We start from the raw sequence: 27788 nt of genomic DNA, 5'->3' as shown, positions 1-27788 counted from the left end.
CCCCCACTTGGGAACAATTCACCTGCAATGCATCCATGGGGATATCCGGCCGTACCCTAGAGCCTGGGTCCGGTTAACAGTGGCTGGCTGAATCGTTGTTGGCCTCGACTGGCGTACCCGGTGATCCTGGGGCGGGACTGGCCCACCTTTGAGGAGATCCTCCGGTCAACCCCGGCCTTGGAAGGAGAGTCCCAGGGGGCCCTACCAGAAGAGGAGCCCGGGACCCCAGAACCCGAGGCAGGAACCGGAGAAGCCCACGGTCGAGCCCCTCCTCCATACCGATTTCTGCCGTGACCAGAGAGCTGACCCTACCCTTAGCGGGGCCTATGAACAGCTAGCGGCAGTTGATGGGACCATCATCGACCCCCAACGCGCGACCCAGTGGCCCTACTTCGAACTACGCCGGGACCGTCTTTACCGGATTGATTGTGACTCCCATACGAAGGAGCCCCAAACACAGCTGCTGGTACCACGGTGTCACCGGCGCGCCGTGATGAAGCTGGCACATGACATCCCAGCTGCTGGGCATCTAGGCCAGGAGAAGACCCTCGCCCGGATTCTAACGTGGTTCTTCTGGCCCGGTGTTCACCAGGAGGTGAGGAACTATTGTAGCTCCTGCCCGGAGTGCCAGGTAGCCACTCTGCAACGAGTACCCAGGGCACCCCTTGTCCCCATGCCTATAATAGAAACACCATTTGAACGAGTGGCCATGGACCTGGTGGGCCCCCTCCCAAAATGTGCGTCGGGGTTCCAGTATGTCCTGGTTATCGTGGACTACGCCACCCGTTTCCCAGAGGCCATTCTGTTGTGGAGCACCACGGCCCGGACCATCGCCGGTGAACTGGTGAAGATCTTCGCTCGAGTGGGCTTGCCCTGAGAAATCTTAACAGATCAAGGCACTAATTTCACCTCCCGACTGTTACAGCAGGTCTGCAAGCTCCGGGGGTCAAACAGTTACGGACCTCCGTCTACCACCCACAGACAGACGGGCTGGTGGAACGATTTAACCGGACCCTCAAGGAGATGTTGCGGAAGTTCCCCCCCGGAGGAGCTACGCCGGTGGGACCAGTTGCTCCCTCCCCTGCTGTTAGCCATCCGCGAGGTACCCCAGTCATCCACCAAGTTCTCCCCGTTTGAACTGTTGTATGGGCGCCGTCCACGGGGCCTGTTGGACTTAATGCGAGAAACCTGGGAGCAGTCCCCCTCTCCAACCCAGGGCCTCCTGAAATATGTCCTCCAGCTGCAGGAGTACTTTGCTCAGGCTGGGGCCCTGGCCCGTGAAAACTTAAAGGCTGCCCAGGACCGGCAGGAACGGACTTATAACCAGGAGGCGCAGGTGCGTGACTTTGAACCCAGGGATTGGGTCCTGCTCCTCTTGCCCTCGAGCGAGTCGAAGCTACTGGCCCGTTGGCAGGGACCCTACGAGGTAGCACGGAAGGTTGGGCCCATCACCTACGAGATGCGCCGGTTGGGCTGGCGGAAGAAGACTCAGCGGTGCCATGTAAACTTTTTGAAACCGTGGCGGGAGGGCCTGCTGATTAATCCTTACCCGCCAGAGCCTGAGTTCGGTCCCTGCGCACGCCGGACCGAGGACCCCGCGGCTCCCCTGCTCGGCGACACTCTCACGGAGGAGCAGCGCAAGCGGGCCAAATGTCTCCTGCAGGCTTTCCAGGGAACCTTCACAGCCCTACCCGGGTACACAACCCTGGTCTATCACTCTGTCCAGACCGAGCCAGGGAAGGTAATCTGAGAAACGACCAGACCACTGCCGTTCCGGATGCGCCAGGAGGTGGAGGAAGAAGTACAGGCCATGCTGGCCTTGGGGGTCATCAAGCCATCTCAGAGTGATGGCCTGGGCTTAAATACTATTGTTGCTCAACCCTGACTGAGGGTCTGAGCTTCTGACTCAGCGTTTGCTGCTCAGCCCTGACTGAGGGCCTGAGCTCCTGACTGTCTTATCGCCCGCCCTGAGCAGGGCCAGGCTTACCGTGCTCTTCCAGTTACAGCAAGAGCTGCCGAGGGAGACCCACGGCCGGACAAATTTCCCCAGCTCACCGGTGTGTAGTGAGCCGGTGTGGCTCCCCGCCGCCCCGGAGAGGGTCGAGCCCCGGCAAACTCTTGTACATGCCAAAACAATTTGTCTAAAAATATCACTTTGGGAAATTTTTTTTTTTAATTAAAAGTAAGAAGTTAGAAGCTTTTGCACAAATAAACACTGCAAAGTTTGAAGGGAATTCAACAGCTGGGCGTTGTGGAACTGTTTAAAAAGAATGTTAAGTGTTAAAGAAGAGAATGCTTGGTTTAATAATAAACCTGGTTATGGCAGTATTATTGTGTGCAGTCACACCTGGTAAAACCTTAGCAATAAAACAAATTATACAAAGGGGAGGTCAGGTGACGATAGCTAGTGCCACTATCTGCTTTTTTCCTGAGAAGCCTTTACAGCCATTCATTCTGAAGAAAATGGGCCTTTCCCAGTGAATGTGTCCGTAAGTGATCAATTTGTGCTGGCCGCTGCAGGCAAAGTAACAATCTCATTTAAATTATTGAACTATAAATGATTTAGTCAAAATCACTAAAAAAGAAATAGGGATTTCTATATGGCTTGACTGCTTCAAAATATACTAGTAGAAATAGAACCTGGGTACAGGTGAGTTATGGGGGAGGGGGCGATTTAAGAGCAACGCAAAGGACCTTAATCCGCTCAAATAACAAATTGGTTCCCCCCCCTCCTTTTTTTTTTTTTTTGCTTTAATTCTGCCTCACAAGCGTGGGCCAGAATTAGAGCCCATATAGGGGGTATGCCTCTGCCAGAAGCTGGGAATGGGTGACAAGGGATGGATCACTTGATGTTTATCTGTTCTGTTCATTCCCTCTGGGGCACCTGGCGTTGGCCACTGTCGGAGGACAGGATACTGGGCTAGATGGACCTTTAGTCTGACCCAGTATGGCCATTCTAATGTTCTTATGAACTCCTTGGGAACAGTGAGGTCCAATTTTTCAGGGATTCTCCATGTCCCTACATAACAGGGTACTGGGGGCAGGAGAGGACCAGAGGTGGTAATCAGGCAGGGATGGTGGATAAACAGCTGTTCAGATTACCCAACCATTTATCCTCTGAAGCCAATGATTCCCTCAAGGCAAAACAAAGGACAGAATCACTTGACCTTCCTGCCCCAAACTCCAGCACATAGGATAGATTTAGCCTGGGCCGGTTAACAAAGTGATTTAGAATAAATCTCCTAAAGGGAAATAAAACCGTATCTAATCTCCCATAATACTTTAGAAGCAGCTGCAAGTTCCAAGGATCCTGCATCTCTGGCAGTAGCATTGCCCTGGGCCTAGGATGACTGAGAGCCAAACCTGCAGTGCACAGTACAGTATGGAATCTGTGAGTTTGACCTCACCATGGGCCATATTGTGGGTCCAATCCTGCTTCCGGTGACAGACCTCTCCTTGACTTTAGTGGGATCAGGAGCAGGTTCTGTATCTGTAAGGAAAGGGCTTGTCTCATTTGCTTTGCTGCAGATTGCCAATAATCTTTGGCATCCAGGGAAGTGTCCATGGACTTTGGGTTCTGGGTTTAAACCGGGCCAGGAGCACTTGGCTCTTATCAGCAGGAAACGAGAGCACAGGTCACAGTAGCACAGCAGATCTGCCAAGTTGCCCCGTTTGGAATGAATTTGGAGGCAGATTTTAAGACTTGTGGCTTAGTTGGAGACAGTTAAAATCTTACTCAACCCTAGGCAAGATTTCACTCATTCATCATACTGTCGCTGTTTTGACAGCCTTGACCGTGTGCCCTCATTTCACCAGAGGGGTCAGTCACAAGGATTTCTGCATATTACCTGGATTAATGTGTAACTGGGATTCACCCCTGTAGGTTGATGATCTGAATGTGGGGAGGTTAGACTGACACCGAATTTGTTGTTATTAATTACACTGCTCTACAGCCAAAATGCTTCTGTAATAAATGTAGTCAAACTTTACTAATTCTGGGTCACTGAGAATGAAAATGATGCTTAAAATTGTTGATTGGCTCTAGTTTTCAAGATCTGCTATTGGGTCAGTATATACGACCCTTGACTTAGGAATGGCGGAGGATAAGTGAGTTATAAAGGGACGGGATCTCAATTTAAACCAGAAATGACTAAAATACATCTTTGACTGGATCTATGAATAAATCTATGACTGGGTTTGGACAGTACTTGCTTTTTAGGCAAAACAATGAATGATGCAATCTGAAGCTGGTATTGCATCATACATGATATGAATTGCATCATGTTATTCCTAGAAGTCATGGATGATGCAATCATAACGAAGCTTACATCACTCTGCTGAACAAATTGCCCTATATCAGCTCTAGAAATCATACAGTGTCGTGCTCTCTTATTTGTCAGTGTTTGATTTTGCAAAGGGACACATTTCTGTTTAGCCAAAGTGAGCAGAGATGCCTCGTACTTGTGTGAACAGTGCAGATAACTTCTGCTATGTTTGTGGTGAAGTGACTTTTGCATCACAGAAGCGCAGTATAACCACTATGGTTAAGAAAGCCTATCACCTTTATTTTGGCTGCAAAATTGGAGATCAGGACAAGAGGTGGGCCCCACACATATGCTGCAACACTTGTGCAACAAATCTTCGCCAGTGGTTGAACAGGAAAAGGAAATCTATGCCTTTTGCAGTGCCAATGATTTGGAGAGAGCCAACAGATCATACCAGCAATTGTTACTTCTGCATGGTGCCTCCAGTTGGGAAAGGTGTGTCAAAGAAGAAAAAGTGGACTGTGCATTATCCAAACATTCCATCAGCTATACGCCCAGTACCCCACGGAGAAGGACTGCCGGTTCCTGATGCACCAGAATCATTCTCACTTGAGTCAGACGAGGAAGAGGATGAAACTTCTGGTCCTGAACCATCAATGTCACAGGATCCACATTTTCTCCCATCCTCCTCCTCTGAACCACACCTCATAACACAAGCTGAACTGAATGACCTTGTCAGGGATTTGGAACTACCCAAGTAAGGCAGAGCTGTTGGGCTCCAGACTACAGCAGTGGAATCTCCTGGCAGGTGATGTTAGGGTTTCCATGTTCCGTGACCGTCAAAAGGATCTTGTCCCATTCTTCTTCATGGAAGGTGATCTTGTAGCCTGCAAGAACATCGAAGGTGTGATGGCAGCCCTCAACATCATTCAGGATCCAGATGAGTGGAGACTGTTCATTGATTCATCGACGACCAGTCTTAAAGCTGTTTTACTGCATAATGGTAATGTTTTGCCATCAATTCCAGTTGGTCATGCAGTCCATATGAAGGAAACCTATGACAACATGAAACAACTTTTGAGGTGCATAAACTATGACCAACATCAGTGGCAGCTTTGTGGCGATTTGAAGGTTGTTGCTCTCTTGCTTGGTCTGCAAACTGGATACACAAAGTACTGCTGTTTTCTCTGCGAATGGGATAGTCGTGCAAGAGATTCCCACTACATCAAGAAAGATTGGCCACTCCAACAGTCATTGGAGCCTGGGAGGAAAAGTGTTCAGCATCCACCACTTGTTGAATCAAGGAAGATTTTGTTACCACCCTTACACATCAAGCTGGGTCTGATGAAGAACTTTGTCAAGGCCATTGACAAAACACAAGCAGCTTTCAAGTACCTCCGTGGAAAATTTCCAAGGTTAAGTGAAGCTAAGATAAAGGAAGGTGTCTTTGTTGGTCCTCAGATTCATGAACTTCTTCGAGATGATGCATTTGACCATGCACTGCGTGGCAAGGAAAAGACGGCCTGGAAAGCCTTCCAGTTAGTGGCAATAAATTTTCTTGGCAACAACAAGGCAGATAACTACAGGTTGTTGGTGGAAAACCTCCACAAGGCATACAAAAGCCTTGGTTGCAACATGTCACTAAAGATACATTTTTTTGCACTCTCATCTAGATTTTTTTTCCACCGAACTGCGGAGCAGTGAGCGACGAGCACGGCGAGCGATTTCACCAGGACATTGCAACAACGGAGAAACACTATCAGGGCAAATGGAGCCCGTCAGTGCTTGCAGACTATTGCTGGACAGTGACAAGAGATGCTCCATTTAATGAATACAAGAGACAAGCCAAGAAGCGCCGAGTAGACACTGAATAGGACTAAACTATGTACATAATAGTTTTTTGCCCTTTGTTTCATAATAAATTTTATTTATATAACCCTTTTGCTGATTTTTAAAGTGTTACATAAACAGGACAGGTGAAATATTATCATGTAAAGCAACCATAAACACATGAAAAGACCTAGGTTTACAATTTATGATTAAAACTCTACTATCTACACAATATACATAGACATAAAATGTAAAAACTTAAATATCTTAGAAACAGTAGCCAATCCGTTGTTTTAATTGTCATATTTGAATTCAGCACATCAAAATACATAATAAATAGCACATTTTATCTCTGAAGCAGACGACTTCTCAAAAATTGTAGACCAGTGTTATCTTACTACACTTATTGTAAGCTCTTGGGATCAGAGCCTGTGTTTTCCTCTGTGGTTGTAAAGCACAAGCACACGGTGCGTTTGGGATGCTGCCATATATAGCACTGACAATTGACGTGGTGCGTTATCAACTCAGATAAATACATTATTTTTGCCCTGAACACCTTACAGTAAATATAGCGAGGCTCACTGACAATCGATGGACTGCAGCTGTCGCCGAGTGGTACCCACGGGAACTGAAATAGCCATTCGGCCGCCTTCCAAAGAGATGGGAAGTTTTTATCGTGAAAAGACATGGCCGCACGTGGAGAAGGAAGGCCAGGATACGAGAAGAATAGAAGACGTGTTGTGATCGGTGCAATCTATACGAGAGCTGAAGGACCGATCAATCAAGGTGACTTTACAGTCAAAGGCTCCGATCCCACAAACACTTATGCACATGCATAAATTTACTCCTGTATTTATGTATTGATTTTAACTCACATAAGTGAAGTAACACGTGAGTTAGTGTTTGCTGGATTGGCACCAAAACAAGAGAGACAAACAGGGCAGGACTACAGTCTAAGAGCAGGCGGATGGAAGGAATATCAGTGAGGAGAGTGGAGGCAGGATTTTCTACATGAAACTACACTATGGGCTGAATTCTCTGCTCTTTTACAATGGTGTAAATCAGGAGTAACTCCCCTGATGTCGGTGGCATTCCATGAGTGTGAGAATAGAATCAGACCACTGTGGCTTAGGGTGCTTCCATTCTTGGATGCCCAACTTGAGACACTCTCTCAAAGAGCCTGAATATCAAAGTGCTGGGCACTCACCCTCTGAAAATCAGGCCTGGTTAAGCTGCCTCTAGTTGAGCACCCAAAATCATCAGCTGCTGTTGTAAAATCTGGTTTCTGCATTTTAATTTTCCAGCCTTTACTCACACTGTGCTGCAAGGAAGGAGGATGTAGCTGGTGGTAGGCTCGCCTCAAGGCTGAGATCGGGGCCCCATTGTGCTAGGCACTGTACAGTCACATCATAAGACACAGTCCCCCTCCTGAAGAGCTTGCATTCTGCCTGCACAAGGTGGACAAAGGGTGGGCAGGAAACGGAAGCACAGTGAGGTGAAATGACTGGCCTGAGATCAGTGATTGAGCCAGAAATAGAACCCAGGTCTCCTGAGTCACAGTCCAGTGCCCACTGGTAACATTATTTAGTTACTGTTTGTACGGTACTTTAAAGATGTAAAATGTTCAGTTCCTAGCACGGGCACCGGGATTAACTATTTATAGAAGTGCTACATGTTCACTACTATTGCTAAGTGTGCTGAGGCTATCAGCAATGTAGGCAGGCTGGTATAGACAGCGTCTCTGCCACTTGCCCTCACGTAGCTCTGTCCTACCTTATCAAAGGGTGTATTTAAGGTTTGCCATGTCTCTGCTTCCAGCATCTCCAATTACAGTTCAAGGGATCTGTGCCAGCAGATCACGGAGTTTGCTAGAGGAAAGTGAAGGCAGGAGCAGCCTCTCAGTCTGAGCGAGCCTGGGTGACTGAATCAGAAAGGGGCAGTAATGCCAAACAGGCTGTTGCATATGAACCCCATCCACCCCCTCAAAAAAACTGTTGTAAAACCTATCCTAGACATAGCTTAATGCTGCCTGGGCTTTGGCAAGTCTTTTATGGCACTAGCATTTCAGTATCCAGTGACGGCAGTTGTCATTTTACAATCAGAGTAATTTCTCCAGCCCCCTTTGTCCCTAAGGTTCAGTGCTGCTGTGATCGGCTCAGGGTTGCTTTCTCCCTGTGTCTGGGTGCTGCATAGAGCTAGGTGCCTCTGTGTTCTGGGGCTGGGTGTCTGGATCTGCCTTGGTCCCTTAGGTGTAGTGATCATAATTCAGTGTTTCTGGAATAGCTGTGAGCTCCCGTCTGCTCTTCCTACCCGGTGAAGCAATGTGGATAGCTGGGCTACAAGGCACAGGTTCACCTGGGGGCAGGGAGATGCATGATCATTATGTCATGTTGAAGCTAGCGATTTGGGAAGTGGGAGCTGTACTTGTAAAGTGAATGGAGCTGAAGGGCATTTGATAAGTTATATAAGGGGGCAGGGTGATTCCGGGAAACGGAGGCCAAGTTGGGGGCAGGCAATTTAAGGTTAGATGGAAGGAGGCAGATGTTAGGGGAGAGGAAGTTTGGAGAATAGGTTTTGGGTTGGAGAGGGTGGATGCAAGTGGGGCAGCTTGGGGAACAGGTAAGGGACGCAGATAACAAAGGAACAGATACCAGGTTGCGTATGGTGGGGTAGACGGTTTGGGAACAGGAGACAGTGGCAGGACAGGTAATGAGCTTCAAAATTCTCAGTCTCTGTATTCTTCCCCCTTCAATTTGTGTGTGTGTGTGTGTGTGTGTGTTTTTTAACAAGGGGCTCCAACTCACACAAACATTTCCCGCTTAGCTTGTGCAATACTCCATGTCCCAGCAGGACTGGGAAATCTGTTGTTTGTTTAAATGGAAGAATGATGTTTTCTCACAACAGGAACGAAGCTGGGAGGCAGCAGCGCCACTCAGCTAACAAACTGAGATGAAGCAGCGGCAAGTGTCCATGTGTTGCTTCCAAGAAATACTCAGAGTATGTCGATATAATCCAAGGTGTGTCACTGTACATGGGGAGGAAGGGATGGAGACTTTGCAGTAGGATCCGGAGGGGTAAATGTTCCCCCAAGACATTCCTCTCCTCTCCTCCCCCAATTACCTCTCCCTTGGTGCAGTCTCTAGCCCATTCTAAAGGCAAATCAGTAACATGCCATTTCTGGCAGGATGACTGAGCAGCATCCTGAGAAGACAGAGAGAGAGAGAGTGTGTGTCCATCTGAGGCAGAGACAGACATCCACCACCCCCTTCAATTTGAACAAGGGTGGTGGAATCTGTATAGAAGTGCAGCTGGCTGGTCGGACAATTGGTAAGGCTCAAGCTAGTGGGAGAGAGTGGAGTTGATCAAGTGAAGTTGTGAGAGGTGTGTGAGTTGCTGAAGCTACTGCAGACACCCAAGCAGGCTGCTGCCTTGCTTGACCTTATATGCCGCACCTCAGTGTGTGCTGGCTGCTTTTCAGGACGTAAACCAAGACAGGTTCTTGTCCCAAAGAGTTTCTAACCTACGCAGAATGGATAGAACAACGCTTCTTATGTTCTTCCATTTGTTTTTACACAGGCTCATTTGTCCATTTTCCTGGCCCAATTATTACCCTTACATAACAGATTTTCTTTTTCTCCTGCCTCCCTCCAACCTGCCTCTCCCTTCCCCCACCTTCTTTGCATCTAGAAGGTTTGGAGTTCATCTTCTCTGTGGACACTGCCTCTTAAAGAGTCTTTCCCCTGCCTTCCCCCTGGGAGTGGTGGCTGTGGGTAGCATGCCTGTGCTGGGAAGAGATAGTGTGCTGTGAACTGGAGAGTGGAGGTGCCAGGGGTTATGTGGGTGGCTCGCCACTAACTGCCTTTCAAGCCTGGTGTGGGAGCTCGCTGGGGAGGGACCTTGCCTGCAGAAGTGGAAGGGGCAGTTTGGGACTGTGTGGGAGCTTGCTGGGGAGGAGGGACCCTGCCTGCAGAAGTGGCAGGGGCAGTGTAGGGCTGTGTTGGAGCTCGCTGGGGAGGGACCAGGGGTGAAAGTAACTTAAAGGACTTGCCGGTACTCCGGAGTCCTCAGGTGCATGGCCTCCACCGGAAGAGGCGTGGCCTTTAAATCCCCAAAGGGCCCAGGGCTAGGGGTGTGGTAGCAGCAGCTGGGAGCCCCAAGCCCTTTAAATCACCCCCTGAGCTCCCAGCTGCAGAGCCCTAGGGTTTGGGGGCGATTTAAAGGGCCCAGGGCTCTAGCTGCTGCTACCGCAGCGGAGCCCCGGGCCTTTTAAATTGCCGACAGAGCCCTGGGGCTCCAGCAGCAGGGACCGGGGCTCCGGCTGCCGCTACCCTCCAGGGCCCTTTAAATTGTCTCCGGAGCCCTGCTGCTGGAGCCCTGGGGTAGCGGCGGCAGGTCTCCGGTGGCTATTGAAAGGGCCCGGGGTGCTAGAGGCAGCAGGAAGCCCCAAACCCTTTCAATAGCCACCAGAGCCCTGCTGCCACTACCCAAGGCCTCTGGCAGGCTCCAGGGGCTATTTAAAGGGCCTGGGGCGGTAGCAGCAGCAGGAGCCCTGGGCCCTTTAAATCGCCACCCGAGCCCCGCCGCTGCTACCCCAGGGCTCTGGCAGCAATTTAAAGGGCCCTGGGCTCCAGCCCTTTAAATTGCTGCCTCAGGAAGCCAGTCCACCCCGGTATGGCGCACCAGCTCTTGCTGGCAGGGGTGGCAGGTTTGTAGAAATTTTGGTGGTGCCCAGAACCTGCCCCTGCCCAAACTCCACCCCCCACCTGCCCAAGGCTCTGGGAGGGAGTTTGGATGGGGGAGGAGGTCTGGGGTACAGGCCCTGGGCTGGGGCAGGGGACTGGGGTGCAAGAAGGGTGCAGGCTCTGGGAGGGAGTTTGGGGATGGGCAGGAGTGCAGAGGGAGGGGGTGCAGGTTCTGGGAGGGAGTTTGGGGATAAGAGAGGGTGTGGAGGGAGGGGGTGCAGGGGAGAGGGCTGTGGGGTGAGACTGGGGATGGATATGGGGTGTGGCTGGGGATGAGGGGTTTGGGGTGTGGGAGGGGACTCAGGGCTGAGGCAGAGGGTTAGGGTGCAGGGGGATGAGGGCTCTGGCTGGGGGGGGTGGGCTCTGGGGTGGGGCAGGGCTGGGGATGAGTTTGGGGTGCAGGCAGGTTGCCCTGGGACTGGAGCCAGAGGGGAGGACTCCCCCTAGCCCTCTCCCTGCCAGCAGCAGCGAGCTCTGGGGTAGGGACCCACTCCTCCTGCCTGGCAGCACACTCACCCCCCCTACTGTCACTGCACGTGCTCCTAGGGCCCCTCTCAGGTCCAGGAATCCCCCTCGCCTCCCCTGTGGTGGGTGCCATGCGGGGGGGGGGCTGCCATCAAATGTGGGCCTCCTCCCCTGCTGCTGCCCCTCACTGTAGCCTCACTGGGGGTGGGGGATGGAGCTGCCCCTTGCCCAGCGTGGGGCAAGAGCAGTGACTGTGGGCGGGGGGGGGGCAGCTGTACTTGTGGAGGGTCCCATAGGAAAATGAAAGGGTCTGAGGGGAAGGGCAGCCTGCCCTGGCAAGTGGAGGGGGGGCACTAGGACTGGGGGCAGTTAATACAGGCAGACAGCATGGAGCTTCAGGGGAGAGACAGGAACACGCTGTGCAGCAGAGGGGGGCCAGCCCACAAAGGCGCGGGGGCCAGCAGGTGGGGCCGGGGGGAGACCCGGCCCCGAACATTCGTGGAGCCAGGTCCCCGGACCCTCAATATTGCTGGAGCCAGGAGGAGGAGTCAGAGAATGCTCCATTTTCTGCCCTTACTGGCTTACTCTCGCCTCTGGGCGGGACCCTGGCTGCAGAAGTGGCAGGGGCGGTGAAGGGCTCTGTTGGAGCTCGCTGGGGGGTTTGGGAGCTCCCGGGGGGGAGGGACCCTGCCTGCAGAAGTGGCAGGGGCAGTCTGGGGCGGTGTGGGAGCTCGCTGGGGCAATCCCAGAGCCAGTGGGAGCTCGCTGGGGAGGGACCCCGCCTGCAGAAGTGGCAGGGGCAGTGTAGGGCTGTGTTGGAGCTCGCTGGGGCGGTTTAGGGCCATGTGGGAGCTCGCTGGGGGGGGACCCTGCCTGCAGAAGTGGCAGGGGCAGCGTAGGGCTGTGTTGGAGCTCGCTGGGGGGTTTGGGAGCTCGCGGGGGGGGGGGGGGCCCCCGGCCGGAGGGGGGGGGGCGGCGGGGGGGGGGGGGGGACCCCGCCTGCAGAAGTTCCTCTAACACAGAATCTTTCCTGCGCGCACCCTGGCGCCTGCTCCGCCCCTCGCCGGGCGAAGCTGTTGGCTGTTCCGCACTCGGAGCGTTACCCGCCTCCTCCCGTCCTCTCTCCCCAAACTCACTCTCGGGCTGCAGCGGTGCCAGTGCCCGCCGGTGGCTGGCGTGGGGCTGGGCTCTAGGGCGCAGCGCCCCCTACCCCGCCATGGCTAGCGCAGCCTGGCTGAAGCTGGGGGCTCGGGAGGTGCTGGCTGCGCTTGGGAAGCGCCCTGGACTCCGGGACGCTCAGCGGGTCAGGTAAAGCCGGGGGGCAGAGGCCCAGGGATGGAGGGAGGGGAGCTGCCAGGGGAGTGGGGGAGACAGGTGCCCGAGGGGGGTTCATGGGGGGACAGGAGGGGTGGCAGTTGGGGGTGTTCTGAGCAGTGGCAGGGAGCCGGGCAGCTTGGGCACGGAGAGCAGTGAAGAAGATGCCCTGCAAGGCGGGCGGTTTGGGAAGGGCAGCGGGCAGGTGCAGGGGGGTGATGCTGCAGTTGGGCAGGTTGCCTGGAGAAGGGCAGTTGGGAGGTAGGTGGGGGGCATGTGCCAATTGGGGTAGTAGGAAGAGGGGGCAGATGCCAGGGGAGGGGTGCGAAGAACAGCTAATTTGCTGCCCAAGTTCTCCTGCTCTGTATTTCAGCCCTCATTCCTCTAACTCAATGGTTCTCAACCTTTTTGATACCAGGGACCGGCTTGCTGCCTTCCTAAGCTGTGTCAGGGAGAGCTCAGGGACCGGCACCCTGAGAAACACTGCTCCAACTCACCCTGTATCCCCAGAGCAGTGTGTGGTGCTCAGTCCCTTGGGCAGTTCTCTACAACTTGGGAGCCCCATGGAGGGGCCGGAGGCCGTGCTTAAAGTGGGGAAGGGGAGCTTGTAAGGGGTCACAGACCTGGCTTTTTTTTTTTTTTTTTTAATTGAGTTGGGTCTGTGAGGGGCCCACTTTACGTTCTGCTTTACAAAACCTGCTACCCTCAGATTATGTTAGACCCTCCTCCCCACCCCCACACTTTTTTCAGATCCCTTTAAGCACTGGCTGGAGACTGTGACTTTGGGTGCAGGGGGATTCACAGGGAGCAAGGACATCTCAGTGCAGTCTCCTGCGCCAGATCCAATCTTCCTTCCCCATTGTGTATTCTTGATGACGATCATGTGAAAACCTCTCTCAAGGGGCTCCTCCAGCTCGTTCTGTGTTACTGATCCCAGCAGTTGATTTTGCTTGACTCTGTTGCTGCTCCCTGCTATTCAACAGGAGCCCCCTGGGGGTGCAGCATGGGACCTAGACAGAAGTGACCTTACAGTGTGTTGATCCCCAAGCTTTATGGGTCAAAAGTGGAGGGGGCATTGGGTGGTGAGTTAATCCTGTGCAGTTGGCTGGGAGATGAAGCTACTGTATTATGGAGCTGGAAATGGTTCTTTGTCTTGCTTGGTCTTAAAGCTGGCTCTGGGACAGGTGGTGGGAAAGGGCAGGTAGCTACGGTCATGGAGCTTTCAAATCCCACCTGCCCTACAGGAAGGGAGTGGCTTTTTCATGAACTCAGGTGAATTCCCAGCAGTGCAGTTGAAATTAAGGTTCATCCCAGCAGCAAATGGGAGGAAATACATTTTCTTTTTCACTGTATAATTTCTACCTGTTCTTTTATAACAAGAGATGGGGCCAGGAGGGAGGTGTTCGTCTGTGGCTCAGAGACCAGGCTGAGGTTGACCAGTGCCTTCAATGGCAACGAAACCTGACAAACTGTTCTCACGAAATTACAGCTGCCTCTGCATGGGGAGATAGGCCCCCTTGTGGTCTGGAAGCCAACCCAGGACTGTAATGATAAGGGTGGGTTTGGGTTCAAGGTTCTGGGTGTTTTACTGAAACTCTTCAGAGCAGATTTGTTGTGGGGAAGGGAGGGGGCAGTGGAAACTTTAAGCCAAAATTCTACCAGAATTCAGAATGCAAAGGCTCCATTAAAGCTCAGGAAACTTCCAAGTCCTAGAAGCATAGATTATAAAGCCAGAAGGGACCACTAGGATCCCGGAGTCTGATCACTTGTATAACACAGGCCATAGGAGTGCCCTAAATTCCTATTTGAACTGGAGAATATCTTTAAGAAGAATATCCATTCGTGGTTTAAAAATCCCCTAGTTCAAAACTAGTTTCTGGGGAGTAAAACTCAAGATGGGTGTGTCTAAAATGTCTGTCTTTAAGAGTGGGGAAGATATGAGGAAACAGCAGAATGGGGCGAATTTTCCTTCCCATCCCCACCCTGCCAAAAATTGCAATTTAGGTACATTAGCGCCTTAGTCATGAGCTGCTATGGGGAGGGCGGAAGGAGTCTCCCCAGAGCAGGTGGCAACTGGGTTGGAGTCCATGAGCTTTCCCCATTGTGCGTTTGGCCTTCAGGAGCTACCCAGACAGGCAGAGGGGAGGATGCCAGGCAGGGGAATAATGACCTTTGTGGTTGGGTAGCCAGAGCCCTCTCGTGTCCTTCACATGGCGGGGGCGGAGGGTGATGTAAATGCATTGCTTCCCGAGGGCCCATGCACACTGCACCAAGTCCTGTTCCCTTTCTGTGCTAATTTCTATCGGGGAAAATATTAGCGGTTGAGAGAGAAAGCTACTTGTCTTGAATCAACAAGTGCAGAGAGGTGGCTGAGGCTGTGCAAAGATAAATACGTGCAGCTCCGAGAGTGCCTGTGTATGTGCCATGCTTTCCGCCTGTCCCCACCAGGGAGGAGAACTTTCGGATTTAGCTGCCCTGCTCCTGCAGGAGGAGGAGGGAGGTGGGGCCTTTGCTTTACTTGGTGCAGACATCGAACAAACATCCCTAAGTCTCTGATACATCTGTGCTGCGTGCTGACAGCAGAGTCTGTTCTGACCCGCAGCAAGGGCCTCCTCTTTGCAGGACGCACTGTTGTGGTTGTCTCCTTATCTGACACCAGAGACTGTTTTGGCACCAGACTCTGTTGCTAAGGCAATGTATGTGCTCTTGGGGAGAGTGCTTTCATTTGGCAGCCCACTCTGCTCTCCTGGCTCTCAGATTCCTTTGCGTCACGCATCCGACAGGAAACGGCCATAGCGGATCAGACCTGCTGTCTGTCAACTCCTGTGTCCTGCCCTGACAAAGGCCAGGGGAAGGTGATCGTAGCACTTCCTGCCAAAACTGGTGCCTTTCTTTTCATCTCTTCCCTGTGGAAATGTTCTTTCAGGCTGTGTGGTGCACTCACCATTGGCCAGAGGGTGTAGAGACTGAGTGTGTAATTTCAGTGTGGCATTAGTGATAATTAATGCTTTGCATGTTGGTTCCTTCCATCCTATAATCTCAAAGCATGTCCTAAGCTCTTTGTGATCCATACAGCCCCTAAGAGGTAGGCAAGTAGTATTGTTCCCATTTTACAGATGTGAAAAACGACACTTCTGAGATCACAAAGCAATTTGTGGGTCGGGGCAATGCTGGGAACAGAATCCTGACTTTCTGGCTGTCAATCTTCAGCCCCGAGGTTGTCCTTCCTATTCGCTACACTTATAGTGTTTTTACGTCTTCAGATGTCAACCAGTCCATCCCCAAAAATGCCGATGAGGTAGGTGACTAAATACTGTCCCAATTTCCGAGATGGAAAAACTAGACTGTCTAGTTCAGGGCCACACAGTAACTGGGTATCAGAGCCAGGACTAGGTCTCAGGAGTTGCTAGTCCCCAGTCCCATACTCAGTCCTTAAACTGTTCGGGGAGATTTTGGCAAACCAGTAAAGTGCCTAAACCACAGTCGCTTGTGCTAACAGTAGTTAAGTTAGCAGGCCATACTGAACCATTCTTGCTTATTTTTCAAAGTAGCCAAATCAGCAGGTTGTGAATTGGTCATGCAGCGGCCTCAGTGTAACCAGACAGGAGGGGGGGGTTTCGGGTACCACAGACAGGGCAGCTTGACCCTGCGCCTTTCCTGCTAAGAGTATTGAAATTGCTGATGCATGTATTTTAGAAAAACAAGAAGGCTGTTTATATGTGTCCGTGGGAATGTTTGTCAGGGCCCAAAGGCATAAACACACTTTTTTTTTTTTTTTTAAATCTCTCTGGTTAATTGACGATCATAAGGTGTTTGACCTTTTAACCCTGCTTGCTTAGCAAGTTTCCTTTAAGGGAAATGTCATTGTATTACTAATGTATAAATAAGGGGTAAAGTTTGAGGCAATTGGACTTCTCAGGAGGGGCTCTTCAGAAACCTCCCTCTGGATGCATCCTCGGGTCCCCCCCGGCAGACAGAAGCCTGGCCAGCTGAAGCCTGTCATGGTGCCACTCGAAAGCCACGCTCAGCTTTGGTAGTTATCGAGGGTTGGGGGTGTTTTACTAACCTGTTGCAGACGTGTGTAAGTGCTTGAGACTAAGTAAAGTTTAGCTTTAAGTGAAAGCACTGTGACAATGTTCCACTCTATCTTGGTGGGTCCTGCGCTTATTGGTGGATTTTCTTGCCTCAGAGATTCACCATGTGGGTTGGGGAACAGCCCAGAGACCTTCCCCTCTGGAAGAACCCACAGTCCAGGTCAATTGGGAGGTTTGGGGGGAACCCGGGCCCGCCCTCTACTCCGGGTTCCAGCCCAGGGCCCTGTGGACTGCAGCTGTCTATAGTGCCTCCTGTAACAGCTGCATGACAGCTACAACTCCCTGGGCTACTTCCCCATGGCCTCCTCCCAACACCTTCCTTATTCTCACTACAGGACCTTCCTCCTGGTGTCTGATAACGCTTGTGTTCCTCAGTCCTCCAGCAGTACACCCTCTCACTCTCAGCCTCTTGCACCCAGCTCCTCACACTCCCCACAAACTGAAGTGAGCTCCTTTTGAAACCCAGGTGCCCTGATTAGCCTGCCTTAATTGATTCTAGCAGCTTCTTCTTAATTGGTTCCAGGTGTCCTAATTAGCCTGCCTGCCTTAACTGGTTCTAGCAGGTTCCTGATTACTCTAGTGCAGCCCCTGCTCTGGTCACTCAGAACAGAAAACTACTCATCCAGTGACCAGTATATTTGCCCTCTACCAGACTCCTGTACCCCACTGGTCTGGGTCTGTCACAGCACTCTTGTGTTGTCCTGTTTGTGCCAGCCATCTATCGGTCGGACGGCCGTGTCTCCCCTGATTTATTTCCTGACACCACCGCGCACAGAGTAAACGTTACCAAGAGCTTTGGGTTGAAAGAACCCCGGGTAACAAAACCAGTGATGCCCAACCTTTTTCAGACCAGAATTGTGGAAAAGATCAGTCAGTGACCTAAATGCATGCTGCCTCCTTGGCAATAAACATTTTATAGAGTGACCCATGCTCAAGAGTGATCGTTCTCTTTATTGATTTTTCATCACTTAAACAAGGTTCAGTTTACTCTCCGAGAGCTATTTACCTCCTCCACGCCCCCTACGCTTTCAGTTTCCTAACTCTATAGCCATAATGTTATAAAAGTTGCCATGACTTTCTGAGGATCCTTGCCTGTCCTGAACATCTAAGCTCTGTGCAACAATTGAAAAAGGGAGGGCCAGATTCAGCCTACGCTGAAATCTGTGGTGGTACAGTTGCTCGCACAGGTCTGTATTTGGACTAGAGGGTTTCCTATCCAGTCTTATGGGGAGAGTGGAGGGAGAAGGAATGAACATGCTACAATGATAAAATAACAAACATTACCACCTTGGGGTCCTCTCTTCCCTTGTGCTGTGAGGAAAGTTCCGTTCTTTGGAGAAAGATGGATACATGAGTTGGGTAAAAATCCCTTTTGTCTCTTTCTAGTGGGCAGATTGTCTTTCTCTCCTCGACCGCAAGCTGTTGGGGAAGATCTGTATGTATAATCCTTCTTGGTCATTTTTAGGGAGGGTGGGAGCTACCAGGAAAACCGTCTGCTAACTTACCACGTTTGTTTTGTCTCTTTCAATGTCAGGATCTCATGCATGATGAGAGCTACCAGGATGCTGTGTTTTTTTTATACAGAGGATTCTGTATAAGGCATGAAAACAAAATGGAGTCTTTCCCCCCCTCCTTTCCTTTCCTACTGCTTTCATTTCAGCTTTAGCCTGCAGGCACAGAGAGGTTAAACATGCAGTGCTTGGGAGCAGCTGGATTAAGATAGATGTGTCCTCTATTTAGTGGTAAGCAAAGATTCAGGAAGTCCTGGTTCCTGATCCCTGGTGTGACTCTGACACCTTGTGGGCCACTGTTGGGAAAAGTGATAGTGATTTGGACTGCTTCGGTTTTTGGGTGCCCAACACACGATAGCTTGGGCCTTAATTTCAGGGCTGCTGAGTTTAAGTTTGAGATGCGGATGCTTGGCCCTTCTGAGAATCGGACTTGAGGTGTCTTGAGTTGGGCACCTAAGATCAGTAGCCACTTTTGAAAATGTTGGCTAAACCCCCTCTGCACCCTCAGTTTCCTTAGCTGTAAATTGGGGCTGGACTGAAGAAACTGTGAAAGCGAAAAGAAGGGTAAGAACATAAAGCCCCAACTTTCTAACCCCTCCTGAAGGAGGCGGTGCACCAAATGATGGGGCAGTGCCAGCATGAACAATGTTTAAAAGAAGATAGACTAACCGCTTGAGGGCAGGTGGACACTTTTGTGGGGTGTGGCTCAGCAGGAGGGACTGGATTGGGTGTGTTTCCTCACCTCTCCTTTCTTCAGCTTCCCTTTGTTTCTTGTGAGCCACATGATGCTGGAATATGTGCCAGGCCATTCCCCCTCCTCCCACCCAGTTAAGAGCTGTTCCCTCAGACCCAGTCCCCATGGAAACTGCAAAGGAGATGGAATGCTGGTGGCTTCATACATTCTTCAGGCCTGATCCTATGAGGTGCTGAGCCTCAACTCCCAGTGTCTTCAACAGAGTTGCGGGTGCTCAGCAGGGGACTCTTGTATAACCTGTTAAGCAGTGGCTGCCTGATCACGCCAGTCTCTCCTTTCCATCTAAATCTCTGCAAGTGAATGCCATGCTTAGGCAAGAAGCTGGCACTCCCAGAACAGCTGAGGTCAAGAAGAAAAGGAAGCCGTTACCCATTAGGATCAAGTTCTGCTCCCACTAAAGCCCATGATCACTTTGCCCTTTACCACAGGGGTGGGACTAAGGTTTGGTTTTTGAGACTAAAGTCCTGTATCAACTGAACACCTCAATGCAAGCTTCTCTACACTGCCTCCCGGTGTTCCTCCAGCCTGGCCTGGAGGGGCCTCTGTTAAAGTGAGTGTGGGCCATAAAAGTGCCTAGATGGATGGAGTTCAGTCCAGTCAGTTCTTTCTCTGCCTAATAACAGTGCTAATGCTAAGACCGCTCTGCTCCTAGCAGCTGGACTATTTACTTGAGGCTGCTGAGCAGGGGGCCGGGGATAAAGACTTTTGAGCAGCCACTGACCTGCTCTTTAGTTGAAGGAGTGGTCTAGCCATGAAATATTGTAGCAGTTTCTCCTGTTTATCTGAAGAGGGGCACCCTGGCTTCCTTGACTGAGGGAGAATTTTTCTAGGAAATAAAAGCTCCCTATAAAACCGCCTCTCTCCTGCAGCTCACTTTGTTTTTCTCTCACTCCGAGTTTATTTACATGCCCTGCCTCGCAGTTTCCAAACAATAAAAGTTAATACTAACGTTGGCCTGTCTTTATCCGCGCCCATTTGCTCCCTTCTCTCTCTCACTCCCTCACACCTGCCATGCTCCCCTCATTATGTCCCGGGCGTAAAAGTCAGCTGTACTGAGTAATATGAGCATATCAGAAGCCAGAACTTGCCCCTCTATGTTTTAGGATAGAAATGGGCTGGGGGGGCGGTGGTTTTCTTTTTTTCCAGAGGCAGGAGAACACGTCTGAGCCAGTCAAAGACGCATACTGGGCAGAATATTGCTTTTGCGATGCCCCACAATTCGAATGATGGAAATCTGAGCTCCGTCTGATCTATTTTCCTCTAGAAGAAGAAGTAGTCGTCTCATTAAAGACATTAGTCTCCTTACATTTTACAAGGAATCTGTACACGCGCCCCGCAGTCCCATAAGCTGATGAACCCAATGGCTATTTATTAACCCCTTCTCTCCTGATTTTTCTTTCATTCAGGAACAGGGTGGGCCAGGATTGGGTAGGTGGGGTGGGAGGCAAAGCAGGAGATGGGAAAGGAGGAACGGAGCAATCAGGCTAGCTGGGGTGGCCAAGTGAAGATTGCAAGCTCCATGCAGCTGGGCTGGCCAGCCCAGAAGAACTGCGGTGGTTGTGTGCTGGTCAGTGGTGGGTTGGAAAGAAGGACTGCGGAGTTGGCTCAAAGGACCTGTAAGGGTTACAGCTTGATGGTGGCGTTGTAACTCTTTGATCAGATAAGGTGTTCTGGTCGTCAGTGGTGTGTACTACACCGGAAGGGTGAAAATAATCGCAAGTACTTCTTGTTTCAGTGCTTTGGCCCTGTTGCCCTCCCCCTCTCCAAGAACCATTTCCTCTTTTCTTCCGTATCAAGTTCAACTCATTCTCCCCTTTAGTGCTCTCTGCAGCCTGCTACTGCTTAGGTTCTTGTGTCCTCCTACAACTGGGCCTCCCATCCTATATTCCTCCTCCACGCCCTCCTGTTCCCCTGCTTTCAATTTCATGCTACCCCATACGCTTGCAGCAGCATTCCTCTCTGCCTTTACAGCCAGCTGCTTTGGCTCTGCCTTCCCTCCTGAGCTTTCTGCTGAGAAGATCAGCAACTCCTGCTCTTCGTTGTTCCTAGCTACAAGACTATACGCCCTTTAGGGCCTGACACTCCTCTCCCTGAGCTTGTCCACATCTGTGGTGTTATATACACAGATCATAATGTGAGATTGCCACTTTATTGTGTCCTCACTTTGTTTGATCTTCCCCCACAAAGTTTTTAATCTGCCTAATTAAAACCTTCTGTCCTTTGAATCCTCTTGAGAGACAGATGCTATGTCTTTATCTAGCTTTATTTTAACCCTCTTTGTCTCTCTTTTATCTGCTTTTACTCCTTATAGTTAATCCAACATAAGGGATTTTCCTACAAACTCTTGGTTTTTGTTCCAGAACTTCAGGGCAATTTCCACCTTTTCATTTCCCAGGCAACTCAGTAGTGATTCATCTTCTCTCTGCTTCGCACAGGAGAAGGCAGAGGCCATTAGCTGTCCAAAGCGCACAGCGGTGTTTCAAGAGAGGTTGCGTATCAAACGAAATATCTGCAGCCCAAAGAACATTAGGGCTGGTCCAATGGGTTAGGACTAGCCCAGCGTCCTGCCCTGTGGGAAACCACCGTTTGGATTTCAAGCTCTAAGCAAGCAGAGCTAGGCACACTGTGGCTGGAAGTGGATCATCCTCTGGAGCTGGGATGGGTTAAGTAAGGGAGTCTCGCTGCTGGGAGGTCCCTCCTAGGCCTATTGCTACATTTTCAAGTGTCCTCTTAATTTTTGGATGCTTCTGTCTTTGTACTTGAGACACCAAGGACCTGATTTTCAGTGGTGCTGAGTGCTCCCAGCTCCCGTCGGTTCAGCTGGAGTCGTGCATGCACACTGATGGATGTACCCAGGCTAGCTAGCTCCAATAACAGTAGCAGTGAAGCTGTGGGAGCAGGGGCTGCACAAGCTTGCCTGGGACCCTGGGTATGTATTAATAGCAGCAGCAAGAGCTAGATGCTTGGTTTGAGCTAGTGAAGTCAGAGCTAGCTTGCATATGTCTATGTGTGCTGTGGTCACACCTCTGATGGCAGATTAGATATCCCTCAACTCTGAAAATCAGGCTCTGTAAAGATGGGCAGTCAGAAATGGAGGCGACGTAAAACCCGCTTTTGCTTTTGGCTGAAGGAGCTGCATTGATTGGCTCTGTGGGAAACTGGGTCCAGGGGTTTTTACTAGAGGGAAGTTTGCTGTAACAGGGACCTAGCAAGCAAGGAGGAACTTGAGGGTAGGGTATGTGTCCATCTTAGACACTTTTATAGCACCAATTGCTGTAATTTTTGGTAGGCTAGGGAGGACACCATCTACCGTGATGTTTACTTGTAAGGGGATGGGGAGAAGAACCTTTCCCCTGTAACTCTGACCCATCCCTCTCCCCTCTGTCTCTGGAGGGTGGAAAGTATCTTTATTGCCTCAAAAACTATCCAGAGACCGGTTCCAAGCTCCTGCTGGCCCACCTGGGCACCCGCATTCCTTGTGGACATACAGTGCACAGCTGGCTTTCAAAACTCTTGTTCTGTGTTGACTGTGACAGATTGCAGGGATACTGCCTTCTCCCGGGCGAACGTGCCCTCCTCTTCCACAGGTGCTCAGAGGAAGGACTAAAACTTACCTGCTTGAGAGACAGGCAGTAGAGCTTGTATATCCTGACTAGGACTGGGCTGAAGCCCAGGAGGAGGAGTTTTCTGTTAATCTTTAGCCTAGGTTAACTTGTGTTAATTCAGGCTATAAACATTGTCAGACCCTCAGCTGGTGTAAATCAGTACAGCTCTGTTCACTGGAATGGAACTACTCCCATGTGCATTAGCTGACGATTTGGTGTGTTATCTCTGGAGGAAAACTGCTTGTGCCTGAGTTATGCTGAGGCTACGTCAGCTTGCCAACTTATGCTGGTGTCTTGGTTTCAAATGTCTGGGGAATTTAACCTCTCAGACTGTTTGTTTTAAAGGTTTCCTTGTTTGCCAGGAAAGATTGAAAATGTAACTCTGTTCTGATGCTTTCTCTCCCCCCTCCCCCCGTTGCACACACAGTTAGCAGCCTCTCTACCTTCTCTTTCCTTCTGCTCACTCAGGTACTTCATTCTTTCAGGTAGACTGGAGAGCAAAGATACTTGTCTGCACTCTGGTAAATGAGGCTGAGATCTGGGATGCTGAACACCCACTATCCCAGATAAAGTTAGGGGGTGAAGTGGGGCTCAGCAGCTCTGAAAATCAGGCCCTATGTGGCAAATGCACAAGGGAGTGAGCTGAAGCCTGGTAGAAACATTCACACAAGAGGTTAGTGTCCTCATTCCTCCCTCCTGCCCAGAGTAATGCGTGGGAAGGTCAGCACGCGGCTCTCTAATGCTCACATTCCAGGGATCTGAAAGCACAAGATGAACCTGCCATACACTTGTAATGTCTTCCTAGCCAAATACAATGCAAGGTTTTTTTCTGCTGGTACCAGACTGGCAGGGATGGCTGAGAGGACACATGGAAAAGGATGGTCCAATGGTTAGGATGCGCACCTGGAACTTGAGACTTGAGTTCAGATCTTTGCTATGCCACAGACTGCTTGTGTGATCTTGGGCAAGTCACTTAGCCTCCCTGGGCCTCAGTTTCCCATCTGTAAAATGGGAATAGTGTCACAAAACAGGGCCATTGCACCTGTATTCCCCCTCTATGGTCCACCTAGGGCACTCATGCTCAGGCTTCTGGCTCTGTGCCATCACCTCTCAGGCGGAGACACACGCCTCTCTCCCTCCAGACCAGGGTTTTTCCACGCTGCACAGTCCCCTGCCTACCCTGTGAATTCCCCAGCAAGTCAGACGGCCTCAGCAGGTCTGCTTTGCCTTCTCCTCGGAGGCTATAAACAGCATCATTGCCCACTGTATAAGTTACCACGCAGCCCTTTCTAAGCAAGTGCATCGATTGTTAAGGTGAAAACAGCACATAGAAAACATTACAAACAATGAAAGAACCCGCACACGTTCTGATAAGCTGAGAAGAGATCACCCCAACCCCAACAAGGGTTCTGGCAGGTGACCAGTCTTTCAGACCCCACCAGGGTTTTTTTCCTGTGGTCACAAGTTCATAACAGCTGTTAGCTCAGAACAAGTGCCCCCAGGAATAGGTCAAGTCCTTCCAACCTGTCCCAGAAAGGATTGGACAGAAGGTGCTGTCTGTTTGCTGGATCCAGAAGCAGGCCTGGAGTCAGTTTAAACGTAGCTTATTATTCCAAGAATCCTTTCGTTGTCCGGTGGTCTCTAGAGAATCCGGTTTGAATCAGTATATGTGAACCTCTCCGGGTGGTGGGACCTCTTGCAGGTGTTACAGTCTGAGTGAATTTGCCTAATCACCTCCCACTGCACACACTGTTCTTAGTTCCTGGAGGGGCTGTGGTGCCCCTCCCCCAGGGAAGTACATACAATCCCTGGCCCACAACGATACATACACTTAATTCAATAATTTGCCATGTCTCTCACACACAGCACTTCCCTACCTCACAAAGAGGTTGGGAGGACAAACACATTAGAGTGTGAGGTTCTCAGATACTATGTTAATGAGGGCTATATAAGTACCATAGATAGATGGTTGTGGTCCAGCGCTCTAGTAGCCCTGTTGTACTATATGTAACACCAACAGACCCCGGTCGTCGGTGGGATCGATCCTCAGGCCTCTGGAGCTTAGTGCATGAGTCTTTACTGCATGAGCTAAAAGCCAACTGGCAGTTAGCTAAGGCTGTAGAACAGACTCATTAATCTCTCTCTAAGTGGTCTCGGTGCCACTAGATGGGACAGAACACCACACCTAGCAGGTGTGTGGGCTACATATATCCAAAAATACTCTAGTGACTAGACCTCTGTCTTGTTGGGATTGAGAGTCCCATGACCTGTAATCTTTTGTATCTACATTATAGTGCAGTGAAGCCAATGTGAGTATAAGATGGCCCCAAAAGAAGGAAAGTATCGGGGTAGCCATGTTAGTCTGTATCCCCAGAAACAACGAGGAGTCCGGTGGCACCTTAAAGACTAACAGATTTATTTGGGCATAAGCTTTCGTGGGTAAAAAACCTCACTTTTTTAGATGCAAAAAGAAGGAAGGACAGTAGCCTAGGGAGTGCTGCGTGAGTTGAGTATCACAAGGGAGACCTTACTGGCAGGGCCGACTCTGGCTTTCTGGCCACCCGAAGCAAAAAAAAACCCAAAAACCGCGGCGGCCAGAACAGCAAAAAAAAAAAAAAAAAACCTGCGGCGCGGCCGGAGTCAGGGTGCAGGGGGACTCCCTGCCCTGCAGATGTGTCCTGGCTAGCGGAGGGAGCAGGAGGAGAGAGAGAAGGGGGGGCGGCCAGGGCTTCAGCGGGGTGCTGCCACACGGCCCCTCCCGCCGTGCCCCCAGCGTTGGCTGGGAGGGAAGGACGCGGGCTGCTCTGCCGGGCTTGCTGCAGGGCGCTCCCGTCCTCCGCGCCGCTGCCCCCTACAGGGCGGCCGGAACGGAACAACAACAAGAAAAACAAAAAACGCCAAGCCGCCCTAGGATTGGGCGGAATGCCGCCTCCTACAAGCTGCCGCCCAAGCACCAGCTTGCTCGGCTGGTGCCTGGAGCCGGCCCTGCTTACTGGTGACTGTCTGTCTCCCAGCTGTTGCTGATCCTCGTCTTTTCTTTTACAGTGCCCTGCACATAAATGCGGCCCCCGTCACACCGATAGCAACCAACAGCTACATCCAAGGGACCACCGCTATTCCACTGCTTACCAAAACTGTGGGTCAGTGCCTGGAGGAGACAGCCCATCGGTTTCCAGACCGCGAGGCCCTAGTGTTCTGTCGAGATGGGGTTCGGAAAACGTTTGCCCAATTCATACAAGAAGTGAGTGGCCGACTTGCCTGTTACAGAGTCCAGTCCTTTAGCTCACCACCCTTGAGAATTTGCAATGCAGCTGAATCACAGTATGAGTGGGTGGCTTGGTCAATCGATTGGCGAAATGAAAAAAAGTGATTTCGTCCCTGGATTGAAAACAGAGGTTGGGCTTGTTTGGTTTGGATTCTGATCCTGGCTCTGAATACATAGCAAAGCTGCATGTTGATTTATCATCTGATGTTGTGTGATAAGGTGGGTGTGTGCATACTTCATGGGCTGCTCTGTAAGGCCTGAGAGCAAAGGGAGAGGGCAGTGCGCAGAGGAAGTACTCATGCGTAATGCAGTAAATGCACGTCCTAGATTGCATTACTGCACTTAGGAAGTGGTTCTCTCTCTATCTGATATATCTTGGGGCAAGTCCTGAAGTCTAATCCAAATCCCATTGGCATCAGTGTGACTTGATTTTCAGAGGTACTAAGCACCTGTAGCTGCCTAGTCGTTACCCAAGTAAAACTCTCATTAAAATCAGTCAGAGTTTTGCCTGAGTAAAGACTGCAGGACTTGGCCCTGTTTATAATAATATGTATGAATTGGCATTCTGAATATGCAAACAATATTCCATCTGTAAATGGGAGGGAAAGGGAATTTCCACTAGATTTGCCCTATGATCCTAGATGTGATGGATGGCCTTGATAATCCAAGGTGTTCACGTATTGCTTTTTGTAGATTTGCTAGAGTTTTGTTAATTTACAAGAATAAACTCTATTTGCAGAACTTACTAATTTTAAAAATATTTACTGACTTGCCTGGAAAATACTCATTTCTTAAACCTACAAAGAGATTTTATAAGCAGTTATATGGACTTAAATCTAGTTAATCTGGAAACACTAGAAGGAGAGAATGTCAGAAAGTTAATGAAAAGTTACTGAGGACGTTGGACTGTGTATGTCCAACCCCACCTTGAATGCATTTGCCGTTATGCAAGATAAATGAGGATCTTAATATAATGCCTAGGTTTTGACTCATGTGGATAGGGTTCAAAAATGAGACGGGTCAGACTTCTCATTAAATTGCGTTCTTAATCCAAATTATTTGAGAAGTAAGCAATAAGGCCTGTATGATTAAAATTCACCCTGTACATGGATCCAGCAGCACCATATAAGTCCTATTTTGAGGGCCTATGTAGGAGTTAAAGGGTGCATAGGCCTTGACTGCACAGGAATGACGTTGCCTATACATGCCTGATATACCAGAATCCCAGCTGCCTTTGTACGCACGTTCTGAGTTTGCGCCTCTCGTGCCGTCAGTCACTGGATAAGTGGGGGTGATCTGTTCTTTGTAAGTCCGCTAGGCACTGCTGTTTATAGAACGAACAGCGCCAAGCAATAGGCTGTTGGACTGTGCAGTAGTGCTGCATAACGCTTGATTTCCATATCCTTAACTGGGGGCTAAAATGAAGCTCAGCTGCCTTCAAGTTAGCACGTGAGAGACTGAAATGCTTTGATGTGCCCTGCGAGGTGACCTGTCTCCCTATCTGGCGTCGTATGTGTTTTGCAGGTGGACCAGGCAGCAGCTGGACTTCTGGCTATTGGCCTGAAGAAGGGAGACCGGCTGGGCATGTGGGGCCCCAACAAGTATGAGTGGGTTCTAATGCAATTTGCAACAGCCCAGGCAGGAATCATCCTGGTAAGGAGACTTGTCTGTCTGGGCGCCTGGGTTTTTTAGGGCGAGGAGGAGACAAAGGGGAAGCCTGGAGATCTTGAAGAAGTTGACTAATGTGCTGGGTTAGGGAACTGAAGTGAAGAGTGGGAGCAGATGTCATGCAAGGTCCGTGCAGTCATCATTAGTCTGACCCTCCATTACCCAGAAAGCAAAACGCCAAGCTGATGAGAGGGCAGTGGGAGACCAGCTTCCCTGGGACATAATTTACAACTATTGATGACATAAGGGAATGTATAGGGGGGCTACATATTTTT

The 27788-nt window shown here is 50.5% G+C and overlaps 1 protein-coding gene across 2 annotated transcripts in view; it reads left to right on the top strand.

Annotated features, from left to right (window-relative positions):
* The first annotated feature begins 12302 nt into the window (after positions 1-12302).
* The window catches only part of ACSF2 (acyl-CoA synthetase family member 2), a 52120-nt gene continuing 36634 nt past the window's right edge, over positions 12303-27788 (top strand). The window contains exons 1-3 of one of the 2 annotated variants that reach the window (XM_026654611.2): positions 12303-12610; positions 25626-25821; positions 27370-27498. In XM_026654611.2, coding sequence (XP_026510396.1) covers positions 12519-12610; positions 25626-25821; positions 27370-27498 — 417 coding nt within the window. In that variant the 5' untranslated portion in view covers positions 12303-12518. Of the gene's footprint in view, positions 12611-16421; positions 16650-25625; positions 25822-27369; positions 27499-27788 lie in introns of those variants that run through there. The other variant, XM_026654612.2, reaches the window with a different exon arrangement.

The sequence above is a fragment of the Terrapene carolina genome, unplaced genomic scaffold (assembly GCF_002925995.2).
Source record: "Terrapene carolina triunguis isolate 2854851 unplaced genomic scaffold, T_m_triunguis-2.0 Scaffold192, whole genome shotgun sequence".
In the NCBI taxonomy this organism is placed as follows: domain Eukaryota; kingdom Metazoa; phylum Chordata; order Testudines; family Emydidae; genus Terrapene; species Terrapene triunguis.
The sequence above is the reverse complement of the archived record's forward strand: the minus strand, read 5'-3'. Positions and strand labels throughout refer to the sequence as shown.